This window comes from Stegodyphus dumicola, chromosome 10 (genome assembly GCF_044657685.1).
Source record: "Stegodyphus dumicola isolate Sdum_Otavi_A_Nest chromosome 10, ASM4465768v1".
Lineage (NCBI taxonomy): Eukaryota > Metazoa > Arthropoda > Arachnida > Araneae > Eresidae > Stegodyphus > Stegodyphus dumicola.
The window spans coordinates 70382783-70396390 of record NC_140777.1 but is presented as its reverse complement, the minus strand read 5'-3'; the positions used below and the strand labels follow the sequence as shown (position 1 = coordinate 70396390).

General features: G+C 32.0%; 1 protein-coding gene across 3 annotated transcripts in view; it reads left to right on the top strand.

Moving 5' to 3' along the window:
• Positions 1-13608, top strand: part of LOC118193720 (calcitonin gene-related peptide type 1 receptor-like) — a 666801-nt gene that overhangs the window by 409891 nt on the left and 243302 nt on the right. For all 3 annotated transcript variants that reach the window (XM_085825063.1, XM_085825062.1, XM_085825064.1), the window contains exon 6: positions 3967-4089. In XM_085825063.1, the coding sequence (XP_085681189.1) occupies positions 3967-4089 (123 nt within the window). The remainder of the gene's footprint in view (positions 1-3966; positions 4090-13608) is intronic.

The window sequence follows — 13608 nt, the reverse complement described above, 5'->3', positions numbered from 1 at the left end:
ATATTTATTTTCGTGTAATAATTTTATTGCTTTGAAGTTACGGCTTGCTTAAAATAAGCTCTTAACTAAACGGATATTATGATTGACAAGCATTTCCGACAAAACAGTTTTCGATATGTACTTAGACATTCAACTACGGCTGTTATTTAAGCAGGAAACCATAGAATGAGCAGCTGATCCACGTGAAAGACTCGCAGCTTTTTCTGCTCATTTAGCGTGTTTTATAAAAAAAAGTTTCTTTGAATACAAAATTTGGATATGGTGGTGATACAAATGTTATAGAGAAATGTTATAACGGTTTTTTGATATTGTAATTTTTTTAATTAAAACACTGTTGCAATTTTACAAAGATTAATGTAATGTTGATGAGCAGAGCTAATAGCGAATGCTTTTGGCATAAGTTCTGAGAAGATTCTATAATTTTGAGAAAGTAGTTTTCAAATTCTGAGAAAATTAATCAGTTTAGAAAAAGTATTTAAAATAATCAAATAGCGCTTAAATAAAAATGAAGCTAATAAAATAAAAATGAAAATAATAAAATAATATTACAATAGTAAAATTATTATTATTAGGATTACAAGACATTTTTCTGACTGCTACTGTTATAATATACATTAATAACATTAATAGCTAAAAATTATAAATACAAATGTGAACTATATTGCTTTGAGACTGCTGTTTATAAATACGCCAGTTCATCGGTTCTCAAACAATGGTACATGTACCCCTGGTGGTACATTACAATATTTTCAGTGGTACAATGTTTACGGGAAAAAAATGAATTTTCAAAATTAATGTAAAATTTCGCCTTTTTTAACATTTTGTTTCAAATTTTTTATTCAGAAACTCATATATTTTTCAAGTTTTCTACTTTTACGGCTCTAGCTTTAATGCTGAAACGAAGACTTTTCCAAGAACTTCGAACAATTTCCCGGCGTTACGATTTCTAAGAACTGGAGTGCCACTACAGTATACTCGTAGCATACATATTTATCTTTTATTGTAAAAGTTTCGTTTGCGAATATAATTAAATAATGTAAATTTAAAGGGCTTTATTCTTTTATTAAGTTCCGTCCACTTAGGATGCATTGATTTTTAATGGCGAAATGCTTTTATGGTCGTTCATATATTTTTGTTTCATATTTATGCGGTACAAAGTTTGAAAAGTTTGACAACTCTTGCTCTTGTTTCTTCTGGCTCCTGAGAAATCTGCTGAAACCATTTACGAGCGTTGTTTGCTTGTATAAGGGCCGAAAATGTAGATCTTGGTCATTTGACACTGAAACAAATAGTGATCTAATGTACCTGGTAAGCCATAAATGCAGTTGTCTGTGCTATGTAGACCAAAACGACATATGTAGGTGGGGCTATAAAAGGTCCGTTGAATAATTTAGATTTATTTTATGGAACTGCTCATTCGAATCAACGCTGAGGAAACTGAAAACAAATGTAAAACAATTGAAGATAATTAGGTGATGTCTGATGTAAAAGCCTTAATTATTATATCACTGTAATTGCGAGTTCAAGATTTAAAATAATTTTACTCATAAACTAAAATTGATTTAATAGTAAGATACTAGTAGATATTTCACAAAACAATACAAAATTATACCAAATTGTTTAAGTATTAAATTGTATCTTTTATTTCCTTCATATTTTGCATTTTGTTATTAATAAATGATGGTGCAAGGTAATATTTGATTGTTTGAAATTAGTATATTTCTTTAGTAATCAAATATGTGTGAATTCAATTCGAAGAGGAACCAGCCAATACAAGACGGAAATAAACTTAGGGAAAAAAAGCGTTGAATAGATTGAAACACACTATATTGCTCCTGCTGAAGAGGAATTATGTCAAATCGCTCTCCAAATAATTTTATTAAAAGCCTATATCAGTTTAGGGGTGCATTCTCGCCCACTTGTAATTTTCCACGTAAAATATGATATGTGACAAATCAGAAAGACATGATAGATGTCTGTTACATAGCCATAAGAATTCAACTGGGGAAGTCAGGGCGTTATTTTTGCTTGTGAGAAATGGATGAGGTAATGGTGATTCAAGAATTAAACTTTGTGCGAATAGGTAGGAAATGTAATCACTTCCAAAAGGCGGCTCTTCTAAATAACCCAGCATCAGTTGGTTCATTATTTTTGGCATTTATTATATCGTTGTATATATATATATATTTATATAGAGACATATTTACACTTGTCCTATTATGAGGCTGACCAGCATTCGCAGAAATTATACTGCATAATGAACTGACAGCGTACATTCATTCCTCTGCGGCATCCACTTTTCTTTTTTTACATGACCTTGTACGAAGTAAAAAGGAAGTATTGTAATCGCGAAATGTTTCCGTATATCCACTCTGTTACTCGGCTCCCTGATCTCAGTTTCTTTACTGCTATATGTTTGTAAATTGTAGATTTTTTGCTTTAAAAATGATTGAATTATGTTGTTCTTATCTTCCGGTTAAGGTTTTTATGCCTTTAGTAAATCTGTATGCAATACTTTTAGAATTATCAACAATTTTAAAGTTGTTTAAGTGCCGCTACGCCTAGCAATGTTTTTTGATGGCGGCCATTGCTTGTTTACATTTGAAACAGCAGGATAGTGGATTTGTTACCAATCTAGAGAAACATAGCTTCGCAACAACAAAGATAACGCCTTCATTTATTATTGCCAATTAAATCATGCTTAATCCTTTCTGGAATTATTTCGAGGAAATAAGTTTTTAAGATTTATTTCGTAATTTTTAATACAGATATTTTGAGTTTTTATGTATTTTTTCCTTGTCGCGAAGTGAAAACTGAATTAATTGAATGAGAAATACTCAATCGTCTGTGAAAAGCTGTTTCTTTTTTGTTTTGTTTGCTTAATTTCTTTTATATATCATTCTAGCTTTATTATAGTATTTGAATAGAACATGTGGCAACGATTAGATAATTCTATTCTTTAAATGATATAAATTTTGTGCATTATGAGTTATAATATAAACGAAATATAATACTGTAAGTGAATCTAGCGCCAGAGTGCCGCTATGGTAAAAAAAAATTTTAGAGTGAATTTTAAAGAACGCATTTATTCTATTGCGGTTTATGCGCTGTCGCCGAAGTAGCTTTAATTCAATCCAATAAGTTTAAGTGAAATGCAAGAAAAAATGCGTATAATTTAATATTCCGTACAAGGAAGTCATGTGGTGTACACATCAGATTTTTTTAATAGAACTTGCAGTATTCGGAAGATTGTTAAGTATTTCAGTAACTTCTCATTCACAATAATTGAAAAATTATGATATACTAATCTTCATATAAAAAGAATATTCATAACAAGATTGTGCTTTCAAACAGTCATCTGTTTTCTTTAGTAATTTATGGATGAAGCATAATGACTTGTAATAAACTCATAAAGTTTAAATTAAGGTAATTGATTAATAGAATTTACCTAAACAGATTAAACAGATACTTAAAAAAAAACGAATGTTATTATTTTCTTATATCATCTCCTTCCACATTTTGAAGCGCAAAAACTGTTTATAAAAATTACATCTTAACGGCATGAAATATTTTTAACTTGTTCATGATCAAATAACTAACAGATTAAGATATTCCCATTTTTGCAGGTTATTCTTGGCTTTTTATTATTGTTAAAATAGATAATTTATTCATGATCTTTTTTTATTTCTTTCCGTTCTGTGTTTTACGATCATTGATTATAAAATACAGTAAAATGATTTAAAACTGAAATTCTCCACGGAATACAATTTTAAATTACCTAAAGCTTCGAAAATTGTGAATCATATTTTGGAATAATATTAAGTGAAACTAAATTTAATGTTGATTCTGTTAAATGAAGATTTTGTTCCTTATTGTGCCACATAGCTTACAAAGTACTTTGTTTTCATTTCTTTGTACCAAGAATCTCGCATAGTATAGAAGGTACTTATTTTGTTTTAATTTTAGGCCTTTTTTGTCCGCGAACGTGGGATGGATGGCAATGTTGGCAAGACACTCCGGCAGGCACCACAGCCAAGCAGCCGTGTGCAGCGCACATCTATTTTCAAACAAATCCACCATCTTGTACAAGTAGGAAAGAATTTTTATATAATTATGTGAACATGAATTTGAAATTACTGACGAGAATTTGTAATATTAGTTGTATACATGATCATTGCAGAGATGTCAGCATTTGGAATTCCAAAATAATCCAAACAATTCGAGAAGTTTTTCAGCTTGAAAGTGATAATATTTATTTTCAAAATAATTTTCATTAAATTGTTAGTATTACGTGAACAAAAGAATGTCATAAATATAGCTATCTTACAATACATCACAAATTATTTTCAAGAAATGGGTACAATACTCGTTGAAAGGTATCAATAGTTTTCTCTTAGCATTTCTTTTAGACTTCTCGGCTCTAAACCCGAAATAAGCGTTGTTATTTTACAGAAAATTGTTTTCTCTCTTCTTTCTTTTTATGTTTCCGCTCTATCTTCATCTGTGTATATCACTGTTTCCAAAAGTTGCCCTTGAGGAATTACTATTAAACGAACGTTTCTCAATATGAAACTGAAAACATCTTGTCAAAGCGGAAATATTTTCTAGGCAACGTTGCCGTTCAAACAGGAGCATGAAATTCCCTGACTTTTCCAGGTTTTCCAGGTGCGTTTTAAAAACATTCCAGTCTGTCTGCGTGGAGCGTTGGTGAGAGGTGAAGTAATTATGGTACTAGTTGAAAACGCAAAAATTTACCAATTACATACGATTTATAAGGTATTTCTTCCACCTTCTTAACGAGCCTTCGTGCTGTGGTGGTCTGCAGGCTCAGCGCGTATTTGCGAAGTCCGCTGTTCGATTCCCGGGGAAGGTGTTGCATATTTTTCATGTTGCATGCTTCCAAAAAAAATAGGTAATGTCTCTACAATGGCGACAGAACTAAAAAAGATGTTGGATGATGATTCTCCTGACCCAGGATTTGGCGATTGGGTCCCGTAAAATACCCCAGTCGCCCTTTAAAAGGGGGAATATATAAGGTATTTCTTCCACCTTCTTTGCATGCCTTCGTGGTGTGGTAGTCTGCACGCTCAGCGCGTAATTGGGAGGTCCGCCGTTCGATTCCCGGCGAAGGCGTTGCTAATTTTTCATTTCTGCTGCTTACAAAAAATACCTAATGTCTCTACAGTAGCTCCCGAGCTAAAAGGGTGGTGGATGATGATTTCTCTCTATCCAGAATTTGGCGATTGGGTCCCCTAAAAACCCCAGTCGCCCTTTAAAAGGGGGGTATATAAGGTATTTCTCCTGCCTTCTTGGCGTGCCTTCGTGGTGTGGGGGTCTGCACACTGGGCCTGTATTCCAGAGATTCGTGGTTCGATCCCCGGCGAAGGCTTTGTTAATTTTTCATCTTGCCTGCTTCCAAAAATACCTAATGTCTCTAAAAGTATATCTATATATATATATATTCCTAAAGCATTACTATTAAATATAATAGGAGTTGTTTTCTCCATTGATCAGAAGAGACTGAGATTAGATTGATCAGAAGAGATTGAGATTAGATTGATCAGAAGAGATTAAAGATTGAGCTTAGAATCTGCCCAATCTGGATTTAAAAAGGTCTTTTTTTTTTGCAGCTAAACGAAAGAAAGAGATCTATTTAATGATATATTAAAATAAATTCAGGTATTTTATATTTGCTTAGCAGCATATATAAGCAAAACATATGTGTACTAAATTTCGTGATAGTATTTCATCATACTTCTAGAATTAGTTGTTAGTATTTTAACTAATAATAAATAAATTTAGAGGAAATAAGCAATATTGAATGATATGAATAACACTAAAATAAAGTTAATTACTTAAAAATGAATTACAATAATCAACGATATTTTGGCGTATATAGTTATATTAAATGGTTAGCCTAGATGATTGATTACTATTTTTTATTTTACTGCAAAATGGAAAATAAGGCATTTATTAAGAAGAAATAAAAAAGGTTTAAAAGATTTTGAGGTAAAATTCTGGTATACGGCAACGGTCTTGGTACGATTTTGAAAATTGTCGCCAACACCAAAATTCCCCGTTTCCTGCTCATCATAATATCGCCACATCCCATGTGTACCGTACATGGAGGCTATTCTAACAACTATGGTACCGTATACTGGGATTAAACCGATTTTCTTTTGTACGAGAATGGGAAGGCTTTTTTTTTTCTTAGTTCATCATGTACTGCGCAAGAGTATGCGATTCTCTTGATTCTCGAGGTTACTGGAAACTTGCTTTGTCAAAAGACAATCTAATTGGAGTTACTGGTAGCAATATGTATCTATAATAATGTCTGTAACTCCTCAACTAGGCTTTCTGAATCCTAAAACTCGGGCCAGCTAAATCGTTTAGGATAGCGATGTAAATGCAGGATGAATGTCTTCTCAAATGTAATTGCAAGATGGATGTTTTCTCTGTGATTATAATACCTAGTTAAAGGTGCTTTCAAGAAATACATTAGATTAATTTCAATAAATATTAAATAATCTCTAGCATTTTATTAGGAATAAGGACCATCGCTAATTTTTCGAACATCTTGAGTTTCAACTAACATTAGGCACTTTCTGAAAAGTAAATTGAGAGATGCATTTAGCTTGTTGAGTCATATAATATAAAATACATAACAAAGTAACAATTCTTTACAATGTTATTAAAAAACATAATTTTTAGAAGTAAACTAAATCTACTTTTTAATATTTTTAAGGTTTATTTATTTTTTGAATTCTCTCAAACATGGAACAAATTTATAAATTGTACGCAGTATGCTGTGATTTCGTTATACTACATGTAGAACATTTTTATTGGTATTTAGAAATTTATCCTGAGTCTAAGAGTTCGTCTATTGATAAATTTTATTTTTGCTCTGAGCGAAAAAAGCATTTTACAAGGTGGTTTAAATATAACAGAGAATGATTTTTTTTTCTTTTCCAATAAAGCTTTATTGCGAATGAAAAGGTTGAACATATTACCCATCAATCTTTTTCCCATCAGAGTCAATACATTTTCGCCAACGTTCTGGAAACATTTTCATGCCATTACAATAGAAAATTTTTAGATGGCTTGGAATCCACTCCCGAACACTGACGGCAATGGCATCGTCATCTGCAAATTGCGCGCCTTTTTTTCTAATCCTGGTACTCGCTATTGACGTAGTGGACTCACGTTTAATTGCTGTCATGTGGACTTCTAAAATGCATCCTGTTCATCTTCAAACCTCCGTAGTAGCGAAATGGAAATCTCCCTGCATATCACTTTCTTTTCGTTTGTCAACATGCGTGGATCCTTACTAGAATGCAAGCGTTTATTCTCGATGGTTACCTTACAATAATGTAAACATTTATTCCTCATGGTTATCTTACCATAATGTAAACATTTATTCCCTATGGTTACCTTACCATGGTTACCTACCATACTGTAAACATTTATTCCCAATGGTTTCTACATTGTCAACACTAATTGAAAAACCGATACATGTGTTTGGATTGTGATCCACTTATTCTCAAGAGTAATCACATTCATAGGATCAATGTTAGTCTAGATGACGGATGTTCTCCAAGCGTTCTCGTTCCTCAGTGAAGAACTTACACCACACACACCATTCTGTGCTAGAGAAACACATATCCTCATACCTGGAGTGCAAGAGAGAAATATAGAAATACTTTTAAGTCAGATTTCAAAAGGAATTATTCAAATTTGAAAGATTGTGAAGAGATAATAATGAAGACTGTAAATACGAATAAAGATAGACCTGGAATTCGGCACTCTGAGTCAGATTTTGGACTTTATATGCTTTTTTCTAATATTTGTTTTTATTTTCTGGCCAGTCTTATTTTTTGATCACACGGCCGCCTTGTACCGGCTAGGAGAATCAGGACCGTGCTTTTGATAATAATAATAATAATCCCCATACACTTCTCCTAGTCTGTGCTAAATTTCAGGGGACTAGATTTTTCGAACTAGAAATTTAATCGCAATGTGCTGTTGTACGCTCCAAGCTATCTGTTGTTCACCTGGCATTCTTGTGACTGTCAATCTTAACTGAGCAACCTCTAATGTGTATGGGAGGTCAGGTGGAATGTAGATATTCAACCGAGGACACACATTGCTGGACGTGCATAGTAATTGTTAACAGCAGTGCCGGTCATATTTGAACCCCCTTGTATGATAATATTTCTCCGTCTTTATTTTTTCTGGTTATTATTCTCTGATAATATAATACAAGTGATTTTAAAAGCTTATAATATGAAGTTTTTAAGAAGAAAAGCCAAAGAAAGGAACGATAATAAAATTAGAACGTAGAAGATCAATCACACTTCAGAATGAAGTAGCCATGAGATAAAGACTCATATTATAGTTTTAAAACACAAAAAACTATACATGTGGTGATTATTCACAGAATAAATCTAGATTCAACGAAAAGACACTTTACCTTTCACCGAAAATAAATTGCTGCTACATCGTTGTTAAGACTAAATATACATAACCGTTTCCATACAAAAATGACTAAATTATGCTAAAAAAATTTAAGTGAGGTTTGTTCCTGAGGCATTATAACATACAAAATATAACATTAAAATTATAATGCATTCTTAACTTGCTCCCACCTTTTGATTACACTGGGGAGCAGCAAATTTTTGCGTTATATCTATCACTTGTTTTTTACTAACTTTTGGACTCTGAATCCAAAAATAATCTCAGTCTTTTTCTATCACGTCAACATTTTAAGCTATACGATACCCTCTCCTTGTCTAAAACGTCATGCAAAAATGTTTATAAAAGAAAATAAAGGTAAAATGTATTAAATATGCTGTTCACAAGGAATAGTTTTATTCATAGAAAGGCTGCTATAGTTACTGCAAGTTTGTTCATACAAATAGTAAATTTTTTACCAAAGGGTATAACATACATATGAAAGTAAAAGTTGTCGCGTATGGGATTTTCTGGAGTATTTAATCTATAGACATTTTTGCTTGACTCTCGACCAACAGTCAACCATCATATGTAATTCCCATCTACCTTGGTACCGTGTCTCCATGACTTGCTGGACAATTTCGGTATAATTATGTGCTCGTGTATTTCCAAAAATGTCTTTGACAATGTTTTTAAATACCAATCATGCATTTTTTTTGAAATTTTGTCATTGTTCCGATAAAATGTTCATCTTTAAATTGCATCTATTATTAATACAATCTTGTAAAGCCGACTAATGGAGAAACAATGTCAAGCAAACATTAATATTCAGTTTCTGAGCGGTTGAAAGACTTACCAAAATGATTCGCGTAGGTTTAGTGTTTAGTAAAGTGAAATGCATGAGAAATCAATACCTGAAAATAAAGAACCACAGATCAAACTAAAGCTTACGTGTAAAACAAACAAACAAATAAACGAAAATTGCAAACATAAAGAATGCCGAAAGAATCATCGGGAGGGTGTGGATGGCTGTGAAAATTCTCGTGAGAAAGGCGAAGGGGGATTGGGTTTTCTTCAATGTTTAAAACAAGTGGGCGATTTCCTTCGATCTGAGACGCAAAGGAAAGAGGGAGAGGACCTTCTCCTTGATCTGAAAGAATCCCAGACATTCCTTGAGAAATAACCCAAAACAGTGAGTTCCAAAATAAAAGGCCTGTATTCTCAAAACAATCTCTGATACAAGAAAATAAACAAAACATTTACTTTGGCATAAAATATGAAAATGTTCCTAGGCAAAAGAGATTATTAATTTCTGAAATGTTGTCTTTAAATATCACCATATTTCTAATTAATTTGTAACACTGCGTTAGTGTTAGCTTTAAATGAAATTGATATATTGAACTCTTCTAGTAATGCTCTGAACCGTTTCTAATTAATTTCACCAACGATTCTCCATAAGTATACGAATAGTGCTTGTTACTTTATAAGATTTTAATTTGTCATTTGGTACTAATCAACAGATTTCGCAAGAAAGCATTCTAGTAGCTAACTGAAATCATTTGTTTCGTAATGTTGCGGTTTTTTACGACACAACATTAACTGGTAAATCCGAACTAAATAAATAATATAAAATTACGCTAATACAAATATTACTAACAGTAATGATGTGGTTTGTTATGATATACATAAATGATCAATAATTCAGCTAAATCAGACTAAAGGTGAGCATAAAAAATTAAGTGCAAACTAAATTAAAATTTTTTATCGTAATTACGTAGAGGTGATTGCGTTGTGTTTATATATCTTCTAGAACCGTGCTCGTGAAAACGATCGGATGAATGACAATAACAATACACAAGAAAAACATAATACATTCTAATCATTAATTAGTAATTTTATTTCCTCACTAGAAGCCAGAATGTAGTACAATTATTAGCTTCTTTCTTATACATCTATAAATCCTATCCAACTCACTATAAACTATTTAAAGTTCATTACAATTATTCTTTAACTTTCTTTCTTAATTTTTCTAATTGCAATTTCTGCTAACCAAATTAATAATTCATTGGAATTAAGTTATGAAAAGTGAACAAGAATTTACAGTGAGGAACACTATTATTTTAGGATATTAAAGATAGGCTGCACCTCATAAATTTTCTTTAGTGTATCAGCCACGTCATCAACCTTACTTTCTAAGAACTACATTATTCCTCTCTTTGTTACACATTTTTGGTAAATTGCGAATAAAACTGGATTAACACAAATACAGGCCTTTCAGCCAAGTCGCATTCTCAATTATTATCAGGCATGGTAAAGAAATAGGAAAAAACATAGTTAGTAAACAAATTCAGCATGTCATTAGAGGTAATTTTTTTATTGATTTTTTTTTTTAATTTCAATTCATTTAAACGCTCGTGACATGTTACTGGCCCCCATAGGAACTTCTAGCTTTATTTCATGAGAAAAATAAGGAATGGGCATTTATCACTTTGTAGAGATATTAAGTATTTTTGAAACAGGAGACTTGAAAAATGAGCAAACACTTTCGGCGGGAATCGAACCGCGGATCTCTGAAATACGCGCCCAAGGTGCAGACCACTATGTCACGGAAGAATGCCAAGAAAGTGGGATAAATACCTTATATACTCCCCCTTTTAAAGGGCGACTGGGATTTTTATGGGATCCAATCGCCAAATCCTGGGTTGGGAGAATCATCATCCACTACCTTTTTAGTTCGGGAGCCACTGTAGCAACATTAGGAGTTTTTCGAAGCAGTACACTTGAAAAATGAGCAAACGCCTTCGACGGGAATCGAACCACGGACCTCTGGAATACGCGCCCAGGGTATTTTGGAAGCAAGAGTGATGAAAAGTATGCAACGCCTTCGTCGGGAATCGAACCGCGGACCTCTGAAATACGCTCCCAGCGTGCAGACGACTATACCCTAAGACATTCCAAGAAGGCGGGAGAAATACCTTAAAACTTAGCCGTCCCAAACCGGAAATTGCGCCCCAGAAAGCATCAAATCAAAGTCCAAAACTGTACTGGAGTCGTGGGAGAAACCAGACATAACTACACCATTTTACAGGCTGACACAGGAAAATCCGCTGAAAATATTGCAGAGGAAGTTAAGGCTCTTATATCAGATGCGACTGGATTGAGAAATTCGCCCAACGACTATTTCTAGCTATAAACCAACTGTTAATTCTAGCTATAAATTATGTAAACAGAAATAGTTTTCGAAATACTTTGCTTAAAAATAAAAATATTTAATCTAAGAAAAAATGTATTCTGTGAATTGTTACATGGGACATTAAACTACAATTTAACCTATTGTAGGTTATTAATCGATAGATTTTAAAACCTAAATTTTGGGCAATGTTTCGTTGATAAAAAGCAACATACATTAAAAATTATCATTTACCAACATTTAATTTTTCAGCCTATTTAATTCTTAGCTTATTTCTTCTTATTGTCATTTGAATATGTGTTCAATCTATATTGTGCATATACAACCAGACAACTTCATTCAGAGTTACTTTGTAAAGGAACCGAAACTGGAAAAATTAGACTGAGGGATCTTTGTCGTTGGGGAAGGACATTTTCTTTGACGTCTCTAAGCTATTGGTAGAAATATATTAAATTCCCAAGTTTAATGCGCCGTATATAAAACAACCTTGATTTTCATTCAGATCAACATATGAAAAAGGCCTCTATTCGAATGAAATGCCAAAGTTAGACCAAGCTGGCTTAAGGTAAAGAAAACGAACTCTATTAAGTCTGGCAATCCTGTATTTGTGTGTAATATATTTAAAACTTAATACTCACAGATTCAATAAATTCTTTGGTGCCGGTTTCAAAAGAACTTGAATAGTAGTATTATAAAACCAAATTCACGATATTTTATGAACCAAACTCAGACATATCAATTAAATGACACCATGGGCATCCCAGAACAAATGAACCCTTATATTGCATGCAATAATAAATAATAGTATTTTCTATAGCCTTCGAAATAAATAAAAGCATGTTAGATAAAAGTATGTCTTCACACAAATTCAAGAATATTTTGAATGCAAATACAAAAAATTCTGGAGGCAGAAAATTCAATAATATTTCAGTATAATGATATCTTATTCAAAGCACTCAATGTAATTCTGTTTACAAGAGATTAAATTTTCATAAGAGTCCCATACCAAGAGAATTTTTCCATGAAGTTCTGATACAAATCTAAAAGGAAATAAGAAACTACTGCAGGACTATTTTTACAAAACAAGTATTCAAAACGTTCACCCCCCATTCCAATACAAACAACCCCAAAAACGATTATCATAAAGAAATAACCTTGACCAAATGCACATTATATCTTTGACTGTACAGTCAGTTATACAAAAAAAAAAAAAAAAAAAAAGATAGAAAGAAAAAAAATATCCTACATGGAATGTAATTCATTTAAAAATTTCCCCAAACTGTTTATTTTACATTTATGTATTTTTAAATTTCTTGTTACAGAATTACCAAGAGAATTTTTGCAGGAGAGTTCTGATACAAATCTAAAAGGAAATAAGAAACTACTGCAGGACTATTTTTACAAAACAAGTATTCAAAACGTTCCCTCCATTCAAGTACAAGCAACTCCAAAAACAATTATCATAAAGAAATAACCTTGACCAAATGCACATTATATCTTTGACTGTACAGTCAGTTATACAAAAAAAAAAAAAAAAAAAAAAAAGATAAAAAGAAAAAAATTGTCCTACATGGAATGTAATTCATTTAAAAATTTCCCCAAACTGTTTATTTTACATTTATGTATTTTTAAATTTTTTGTTACAGAATTACCAAGAGAATTTTTGCATGAGAGTTCTGATACAAATCTAAAAGAAAATAAGAAACTACTGCAGGACTATTTTTACAAAACAAGTATTCAAAACGTTCCCTCCATTCAAGTACAAGCAACTCCAAAAACAATTATCATAAAGAAATAACCTTGACCAAATGCACATTATATCTTTGACTGTACAGTCAGTTATATATATATATATATATATATATATATATATATATAAAAAAGATAGAAAAAAAATTGTCCTACATGGAATGTAATTCATTTAAAAATTTCCCCAAACTGTTTATTTTACATTTATGTATTTTTAA